At 49.7% G+C, this 9,633-nt stretch overlaps 1 protein-coding gene across 1 annotated transcript; it reads left to right on the top strand.

Moving 5' to 3' along the window:
- The first annotated feature begins 7,594 nt into the window (after positions 1-7,594).
- Positions 7,595-9,213, top strand: LOC102953663 (leptin). Its single transcript, XM_042977417.1, has 2 exons — positions 7,595-7,743; positions 8,854-9,213. The coding sequence occupies exons 1-2, from the start codon at positions 7,600-7,602 to the stop codon at positions 9,211-9,213; spliced, it is 504 nt and encodes a 167-aa protein (XP_042833351.1). The 5' UTR covers positions 7,595-7,599.
- Positions 9,214-9,633: the final 420 nt, after the last annotated feature.

Here is a 9,633-nt window from a genome sequence, read left to right on the forward strand (position 1 = left end):
GAAAGGAGGGGCAGCAGTCTCTGAGAAGGAAGGGCTGGAGGCCCAGAACGCTTCCTAGGGATTCCTGCTGGGCAAAAGCGAATTCTACAATGTGACTTTAAGATAGGGGCAGGCGAACCACGGTAGAGGTAGTTTAACCCGGTGAGACAGAGAAGATCAGAGATGGGAGGGATTTTGTTTATTCTTTCAACAAATATTTAATGAGCACCTACTCTGTGCCCGGCCTGTCGGAGATGCTGGAAAAGTGACATGCCCGCGGCTCCTGCGCCCGGCAGACATCACAGCTGATCGAGGCACCCTCTCCCTCGGAGTCTGGATGCAGCTTCAGATTTCCCTCCACACGGTGCTCCAGGGAGCCGCTAAAAATTGATCAGACTGACACCAGAATTGAAACCAGTTCGTAATCCTTGATGGGATCAGATCTAAGGGTGGTGTGTGATGAATGGGAAGAATATAATCCCCACACCCACACCCCGGCTGCTGGTTAAGTATGTTACTATTTCTCAGACAAGGCTCTTGATTGCAAATAAGGGAAAACCACTCATGCTAGCTCAGTGTGTCAAACAATATACGGCAACCAACATCTGAAAAACCAAACTCTTAGCAGGGCATCACTCATGGTAAGGGGGAATTTTCTTTCTTGATACTTGTTCCTTTTGCGTGTGTGCATCTATATGTCCCTTGGATATAGAAAAATATATTCAGAGGGTTGAAATATACTCAAGTGAGTGTAAATAGAAGAGTATCTCACACTGGAGGCTAAGGACAGGGAGGGCCCAGAACCAAGAAGGTCAGGAAACAGAAAGAAGGTCAGGAAGGAGCACAGGCACTGACTGTAACTCACCTGTCAGTGGCTGAATGAACTCTGATCTTTCTCAGCCACTCCATGCACTTGAAGGCAACTGTGGCTACCCCGGAGCTTCTGAGCCCTCAACAGAGACAAACTGGGCTCTCTGAAACCTACTTTAAATTCCTGGGAGAGATGCTAATTGACTTCATCAGGGTTTGGAGGAGGAAGAGATAAGGAAAGAGAGAAGCGTATTCATGGTCTCTTGCCTGTCACTGGTCATGCAAACATGGACTCCAGGGCCTGTGTGTGTGTGTGTGTGTGTGTGTGTGTGTGTGTGTGTTATGAGTAGGGCAGATGCCCCACAGGTGGAATCAAGCCCGGGACATTGTAGCTCTCTAGCCTCACATGTTCTACCCTTCCGCCATATTGAATCCTCCTGAACCCACCCTAGTTTTCCCCAACTCCACACTGTCGCCTTGGCCTGGAATGCCTTCCTTGTCCTCTTCCCCTTGGGGGAACTCCTGCCCTTAAAGTCTCAGTTCAAATACTGCCTCATTTGCAAAGCTGTCTTCACCTCCCCAGAGTCACCCCCTTCCTCCGTGCTCCCCAAAGTCTATTCTCATAACCTTTATGGGATTGGGTTAAGATGAGTTATTTAAGCTTCTGTCTGTTCCACTGGATTCTGAGTAGCTTAAATAACCAAGATCCAGTCTTCCCTGACTCTATTCATCCTTTGTTTTTTCCCCATCCCCAAGTCCCTTCCAACTTGGAATTATGGAGAAAGGAAGGAAGGGAGAGTAAAAGGAAAGGATGGGAGGGAGCCCACAGGAAGAATTTCTGCCGGGAGAAGCACAGACCGTCCAAAGCTTTTCCCTCATAATTAAAAGCAAATACTACATTATTTGAATTTAATTCACACCAGCACACTAGACATTATTGAAGAAAGGGGTGTAGAAATCCCAATAGCTGGAGGAGAGAAGAAGGAAGAGAAAAATGTGTGCTGGGTTCCTGCTAGCCCCTGGCACTTTAAACCAGGAGATGACATGGGACTCTGGATAACTCAAGGCTAGCAGCCTCCACCAGCAAATTTTTCTGTGACTCTAAGGTCTCCCCATCACCCCCACTGCTGTCATCAGAAGGCTATAGGCAGCCTGACCTTGGCCCAGCAAACCCTCCAGCCTGTATCGAGAGAAGCACCCCCCTATCTTGACATACAGGCCCCACATGGTCTGCCTCATCCTCTAGGACCAGAGGGAAGGTGAAGGAGGTCACATGTGGAGGCCATCAGCTTCTTGGGGAAATGGGAGGTGAGCTAGTCTGGGAGGAGAAGGCAGAAGTGGGGTGGGGGGTGGCACCTGCATAGACATAGAGCAGGGCTGGGAGGAGTCCGCTAGGGATGAATACATGTGGGGCCAGCACTCAGGACCTGGCTGAACTTGGAGAGTGGGAAACTGTGGGGGGATCGGAGGTGTGGTTATATGAGCCTCTCTTGCTGGCCTTGGAACTGTTTTCTGTGATGACATTCCCTTATCTAGTGCTGCCCTGGGAGGCTCCATTTTCTGGTTTCTCTCTTTTCTTCTCCGATGCACCCATGACAGGGGATGCCAGTAGAGATGACAGGGAGTGTCAGGGTCTTAATTAAAGGAGAGGGGGGGCGCCTGGGTGGCTCAGTCGGTTGAGCGTCCGACTTCGGCTCAGGTCATGATCTCGCGGTCCGTGAGTTCAGGCCCCGCGTCGGGCTCTGTGCTGACAGCTCAGAGCCTGGAGCCTGTTTCAGATTCTGTGTCTCCCTCTCTGTCTGACCCTCCCCCGTTCATGCTCTGTCTCTCTCTGTCTCAAAAATAAATAAACGTTAAAAAAAAAAAATTAAAAGAGAGGGAAGGCAGCAGGAGGCAAAAACTAGTGACCAAGAGGCCCAGAGGATGAGCAGAGAAGTGCGGGGTGGGGAGCCAGCAGAGTGGAGGGGAGGCCACTGACCATGCCTCCCCCAATGGTACCCATTTCCTTCACAGGCTCTGCTTGAATAATGGTCAGAGAAAAATAAAAGAGACAGGATGTTGTATCAACATTTCAGCGGCTCATCTTTTAACTAGCAGAAAATGACAGCTCCTAAATGTTCAAAACCATTTTGGAAACTTCTAGAGGGAAAATGTTTTGCAGCTCAGGCAGTTGGCTGACATTCGCCTTTCTCCTCCCCATTTCTCTCACCTCAGCTCTCTCCAGCTAGGCACTCCTGGGTCTCCATCTGCAGCCCCGTCCATCTGATTGTGACTCCCAACCCGAACTGTCAGCTGGATGGGTCCACCTGAGGTCCCACCAGTCGCAACGAGCAAATCGGCGACGTCGCACCTCCCTCCTGCTGCCTTTGCCAATTTCCACCTCCATCCTTCACGTCATCTGGGCTGAAAGCGTTAGCCTGGGGACAGTCAGAGCCCCTCACTTCTGCAAAAGAAGCCTAGCCTCCCTACGCGGCACTTGGTGCCCAAGCCCTCCCCACCTCCTGGCCCTTTACACCTCCCGTGCGGGCTGTGAGCCCCCGTGTCCTCAGCTCATAAGTGTTCTTCAGCCTCTGAGTCCTCGGCCGGGCTGCTCCTCTCCTCCACCTTCACGAACCCAGTTCCTCCTCACTCTTACGACCCTTGTCAAATGCCACCTCCTCCAAGATGCCTCCTTGATCTCTTAGCTGGAAATGGTGGTGACAACAGCTAACGTGTTGGCCATATGCCAGGCACAGAGCTAGCACTTTACCTACGTTACTTCATTTCGTCCGCCGAATGGCCTCAAGTGGGAATTACGATTTGTATCATCCCCATTTTACAGCTGAGAGAAATGAGTCTGAGAGAGTTTGGCAAACTTACCCACGGTCCTATACACCCACTCAAGCAGAATTCTGCTGAACTTCACAGCCCATCCTTGTACACGCGACTCCCTCCCCTCAGTTCCCCAAGGCGTGCTATCTGTTTAAACATTCCTCCTTGCATTGTAGCTAATTATGTAAGCCAGTTGTTCAAGAGCACAATTTTGTTCTTCACTTTTATCTCTAACAAATGATTCATGTTAATGTTTAACCACATGAAATACTGCGGTATATTCACTGGGCTTCCGGAAAGACCAGGAGTCTTCAGCCGGTCCCTCACTAGTCCTGATTCCTGACTTCCTATGGCTCCGTGCATGTCTTTTTTGTCTTTGAACCTGGTCCACAGTGGACGATTAATACATGTTAGCTGTCAGCTGTCAGCTGTCCATTGAGTAATTATTATGTATAAGGTGCTGGGCTCAGTGAAGTTATAGTCGCCATCTTAAATTCTTCCTGCCCTGTCCAGTCCCAAACTGTGCTCTCACCAGCCACCTGTACCACCTTCTTGGACCACAGCCAGACCCCACGCAGGCATTGACACTCAGGTGAACCCAGGAAGACTTGATATCCACTCTTTTCTGATGCCCACATCCAGGTGTATAAATTAACTAGCATTAAATTTGGCTGCATTTAGCAGAGACCCATAGCAGCTTAAACAAGACAGAGGTTATGTCTCTCTCACACACACAACACAAGTCCGGGGATGGGCAGTCTGAGGCCAGTATGTCACCTTGGCCCCACAAAGTCCTCAGGGAACTGGGTTCCAGCTCCCTACTCCATCATTCATAAGGTGAGGCCCTCGTCCTCCTGATCCAAGATGGCATCAGAATGCCGGCTGCTGTATCTGCAATCCAGGCATGGGATGGAGGAAGGGATGAGAAGAGAAGAGGCAAAGGCACATAACCTGAGAGCTGCCACAGAGTACCTCTGCTGAAATTTAATTGGGCCAGACTTTTTTTTTTTTTAATCTTTATTTTTGAGAGAGCCAGAGACAGAGTGCAAGCGGGGGAGGAACAGAGAGGGAGGGAGACACAGAAGCCAAAGCAGGCTCCAGGCTCTGAACTGTCAGCACAGAGCCCCCCTTGGGGCTCGAACTCACGAACCACGAGATCATGACCTGAGCCAAAGCCGGACGCTTAACTGACTGAGCCACCCGGGCACCCCTGATTGGCCAGACTTTAGTGGCGTGGCCAAATCTAGTTGGGAGAAGCTGAGAAATGTTGTATTTATTCTGGATGGCCACATCCCCATCTAAACTTGGATATAAATTACTTGGAAAGGATGGAAGAATAGATATTGGAGACAACCAGCAGTCTCTACTAAAAGGGTTCGGTCTGTTCATGTTTGTGTACGTGCACATGATGTGTGTTATGTGTGTGAGCACGTGTGTTGTGTGTACTGGTGGGCCACGTTCTCTCCACCACTTTGATCCCAGATGGACTTGTTAAGAGTTCTCTGTGGAGCTCCTCTAAATCTGGCCTCTCCTCTTAGGCAGATTGAGCCTCAGCTTCTCAATTCAAGGAACTACAATGTATTTTCTGCATCCACCGAAGCATGTTATCAGTGGTGAGAGAGGGGCTTGTAAAACTGTTTTCCCGTTCAGGTGTTACAGGGTGGCCATTATGTGAGAGCGACTATGACCAGAGTTAATCTGGCAATAAATTCTCTTGGGAAGGAGGGTGTCATTAACGCAAGAATCCTAGCAAAGGGTACCGCTCAATCTTGTGCCACAGGGGAAACGCCCAGAAATACCAGGCAACCTGTTGAGATGACCCAAGGCGAGGAAAATGCTAGATTCAGCGTTGGTTACGGGTAGTGTTGCCCCAGTGTTTTCAGCCCTGCCCAGTAATCACGCAATTCCACGAAACTGCTGACCTTTCCTACCCCCCCCACCCCCCCCCACCCTTCAGCACATACACACACACAATATGCAGGGGTTTGACAGGTTCATCTCATTTACTCTTTTGAGCCAGTGGGTATTATTAGTTCCGTTTTACTAATGAGAATGGGATGCTGTAGGGAAGTTAAGTATTTGCCTAGAGACTCATAGCTAAAAAGGACAGAGCTGCTGCTGAGCCCTCGGGGCCTAACCACAATACTCTCCAACTTTATTAGGATTTCGTGGAACCCTGTTGGGGGTTAGCGCCACTGAACTCCCTTCCACAAACATTTGGCGCAAGTGTTTACTCAGGTAATCAGTAGGTAATAGAGGGGTGTCAACTTTTTAAGAAACAAAACAAGCACAAAAACGCCTGAAGTCCCCCCTCCTGAATTACCTAGTATTTTTCATATTTGAAGTTGATTTGGTGGCACAGTCTCATAGCTTCATCCTAGAGCCGGGTATTTGTTTCCAAGGGCCATGGTCTCTGGAGGTGCCTGGGTTGAACATTGGGGTGGTTTGTAATTTGGGGCTCTCTTTAAAGGCTGGAGAAACCTTAGGGTGGGGGGAAGGCACCCCAGGCTTTCTGCGTTAAGCAGAACCCTGACTCTGCCGCTTACCTGTTTGACTTTGGGCAAGTTAACACATCTTCTTGACCTTCGTTTTCCCACGTCTATGAAATTCAGATGAAAAGCATACCTTTGATCAAGCATTATAAAGAAAGAATATGTAAACAGCCACTTTTTTCTATTATATTGCCAGCATACGAATTATACTAATATTGCCACCTGTGGACAGAAAATGTACAGTCTATTTTTATCAATACCCAGATGAGGCAGAACATAAAAAGCAAAGATTAACTTTTTTGCCATCTCCAGCACCTTCATGCTAATATTTACTTACATTTGATTATCATTTCAGGCTCATGCACACATACTTAGCATGGATCACAGACTCGCATACATTTCACTTTATTACCTTTTGTCTTTCGTGTCTCCTTAAAACTGCTGCTTATTCAAGGATCTGCATATTATTAATATTAGAATTCATTGTTCCATGACTTTGAAAGTGTCAAACATTCTGGACGAACATGTTAGATAGTCTCTCCTGCCTCCACCAGCTGTTTTCTGGCCACTGTGCCCACCACTGTCCACTCTTACTGACAGCCACTTGGGTCTTTAATACCCAGCTCAGGTGACACCTCTTCCAGGGAGCTCCCTTTGTACTCCTGTGATATCTTGCACTTGTCCTTCTTGTACAGTTTGTTCTGCCTGTATTGGAATGGACTGCTTCCCTGTTTATCTCTCCTATTAGAGCATAAGCCACCTGAGAGTAGAGAACATCTATTATTCACCACTGTATCCTTGGTGCTCGGTGCTGTATCCGACACATTTGAAGACCTTCCACCAGTGCTGGGTGGGTTCAGGCTCCCAGCGGGAGAGAAAGGAAGTTATAAAGCCAGTGAGAAATGCCATCACAGAGATATCAGCAGGCCGCTGTGGGAGAGTAATGGAGAGGACAAGTAATGTAATCTCTAGTAATAAGGGTAGTAATAGAGTACATTTCACAACACCTTTAAAGCTCTTGCACATGCATTATCTAATTTGATCCTCATAAAAGCCTCGAGGTAGGTATATTGCAGGAGATGGAGGTGGAGGTTTTCGTGGTTATGTGATGTGCTTAAAGTCATGCAGCTATTAAATGGCTGGATTCAGACCAGACCATAAAAGCTGGTTCTTTTCCTCGCAGCGTGCAATAAAGTCGAATCGTCACCACCACGTCCATTTGCTCAGGCCCTGGCTTACTGCTCTGTGATCTATCCCACACCGCATCACAGAGTTGGTCAGGTCTTGCCTCCCCAAGGAAATGCATTTCATTAATGTACTTCTAGATAATGAATTGTCTTTGACTCTGAGGAGATGATCACTATGGCACAAAGCAAGTCTCCTTTTTATCCACATCTGAAAATGTGGTTGGTCACAGGGCATATGGGTGTTTTCTGAGATCACCGGCGACTTGCTACGTGTGGTTCCTTCTGTTTGCAGGCCCGACACGTACATCCCGGGAAGGAAAATGCTTTGTGGACCCTTGTGCCGATTTCTGTGGCTTTGGCCCTATCTGTCCTATGTTGAAGCTGTGCCAATCCGAAAAGTCCAGGATGACACCAAAACCCTCATCAAGACGATTGTCACCAGGATCAATGACATTTCACACACGGTAGGGAGAGCCTGGGAAGACAATAGGTTTGCCCGTGGGGGAACCAGGACCTCAGATGTCAGCTGAAGCCTGTGCAGCCACATGTAGGGGCCATGGTGGCCTTGACTCCTCCCTACCTCATGAACAGCCGCTTCCTACATGCGGGCTGTATTTGGAATTAGGAAGACTAAATGTGAATCTCCACACTTTGGTTCTCTGTCTGTAAAACCTTAAGCTAGTTCCTCCATGTCTTTAAGGCTTGGTCTTATCAGCTAGCTAGTACAGTCCTCACAGGGTTGTTATGAGATTAAATTAGATAAAGCAACTAGATAAACCCTCTCATAGAACCAGACCACAGTGTGCCTTCTTTAAAGGTTTTTCGTTGTGGGTTTGGTAGCCCCCAGTCTTAAAAGCCGGCTTGCTTACCCAGCATGGGGCAATCTAGAGACTTCCGCATCTCCTGGACACCATACGTGTCTGACAGTGGCCTCGGACAACTCAGAACCAGAGTCTTGGGCATTTTATGGAGAGCAACGTGTGAGTGTCCCTGCTTTCACGGTAGCTATCCGACAAGGCCACACGGGGTAGATCCAGAGTGTCCCAGCTTGGGTGGCGCAGAAAGTGAGGGCTGCAGGCCACCCCTTCCTGGTATCCAGCGTTATTGGAGCAGAGGAGTGAGGCGGGGCTGGCCTTGATCCCTGAGGGGCCAGAGGCCTTGGAGGACCTGACTGGGAAGGAGGAGTCCTCTGGGAGTGGAAGGGTGTGAGGATGGCTAGGGAAGGGGCACTTAGGGAGGACCTCAGTGCCTGGGGAAGAGACTTAACTAAGCAGGAATCGGGCCTCATGGCTGGTTCTACAGCAGAGATCATTTGGAGGAGGGAACGATCTTCGAAGATCCATCTGGAAGGGGAGGGCAGGGTGATTCGGGAAGGGCAGGAAGATAGAAGTCCAGGAGATCAGCTTGGAAGCTTGGCAGTCCCCGGGGCACAAGAATCAAGGGCCTGGGCCAGGGCAGTGAGGAAGGGGAGAGGAGGCAGCCAAGAGAGCGGACCTCCACATTCATGGGAAAGGCCGAGAGCCTTGCAGAACCAACTTCTCTGAGCCCCTGCTCTCCCTTTTCCTCTCGCACAGCAGTCTGTCTCCTCCAAACAGAGAGTCGCTGGTCTTGACTTCATTCCTGGGCTCCACCCTGTCCTGAGTTTGTCCAAGATGGACCAGACATTGGCCATCTACCAACAGATCCTCACCGGTCTGCCTTCTAGAAATGTGGTCCAAATATCTAATGACCTAGAGAACCTCCGGGACCTTCTCCACCTGCTGGCTTCCTCCAAGAACTGTCCCTTGCCCCGGGCCAGGGGCCTGGAGACCCTCGAGAGCCTGGGCGGTGCCCTGGAAGCCTCACTCTACTCCACGGAGGTGGTGGCCCTGAGCAGGCTGCAGGCTTCTCTACAGGACATGCTTTGGCGGCTGGACCTCAGCCCTGGGTGCTGAGGCCTGGAAGACCTCTTGTCCCAAAGTCGAGGAGAGAACCCATGGCTCCCAGGTGTCTTCAGCAGAGAGCCTGTGTGGGTGTCCTTTATCCAGGCCCCAGGCCATTAGTCTCTCACACCTTTGAGCCACTCTTCCAAAGGCATAAGCCTTCAAGGCACGAAACCAAAGATAGAATGCATGATTCTGTGCTCACCGGGAAGGGAGACCCACCGGGCAGTGAATGGGACCTGAGGATCTCACAAAAGCCTTCCTTCCTGTGCCACCTCCCCTCTCACCGCATGCTTCAGCGTGACCTGGGGTGATTTCAGGAGGCACCCGCTGAGCCTTTGGACCATCAAGCGAGGTTCTGTCTGAGAATTCTGAGAACACCATGACGGTTACATCCACATAGCTGCAAACTCCCAAGCAACACATTATTTA

Source organism: Panthera tigris, chromosome A2, assembly GCF_018350195.1.
Source record: "Panthera tigris isolate Pti1 chromosome A2, P.tigris_Pti1_mat1.1, whole genome shotgun sequence".
Classification (NCBI taxonomy): domain Eukaryota; kingdom Metazoa; phylum Chordata; class Mammalia; order Carnivora; family Felidae; genus Panthera; species Panthera tigris.

Coding starts and splice junctions, on each gene's coding strand:
- LOC102953663 (XM_042977417.1), top strand. CDS start 7,600: ATGCTTTGTGGACCCTTGTGCCGATTTCTGTGGCTTTGGCCCTATCTG. Junction 7,744..8,853: donor TCAATGACATTTCACACACG/GTAGGGAGAGCC, acceptor CCTCTCGCACAG/CAGTCTGTCTCCTCCAAACA.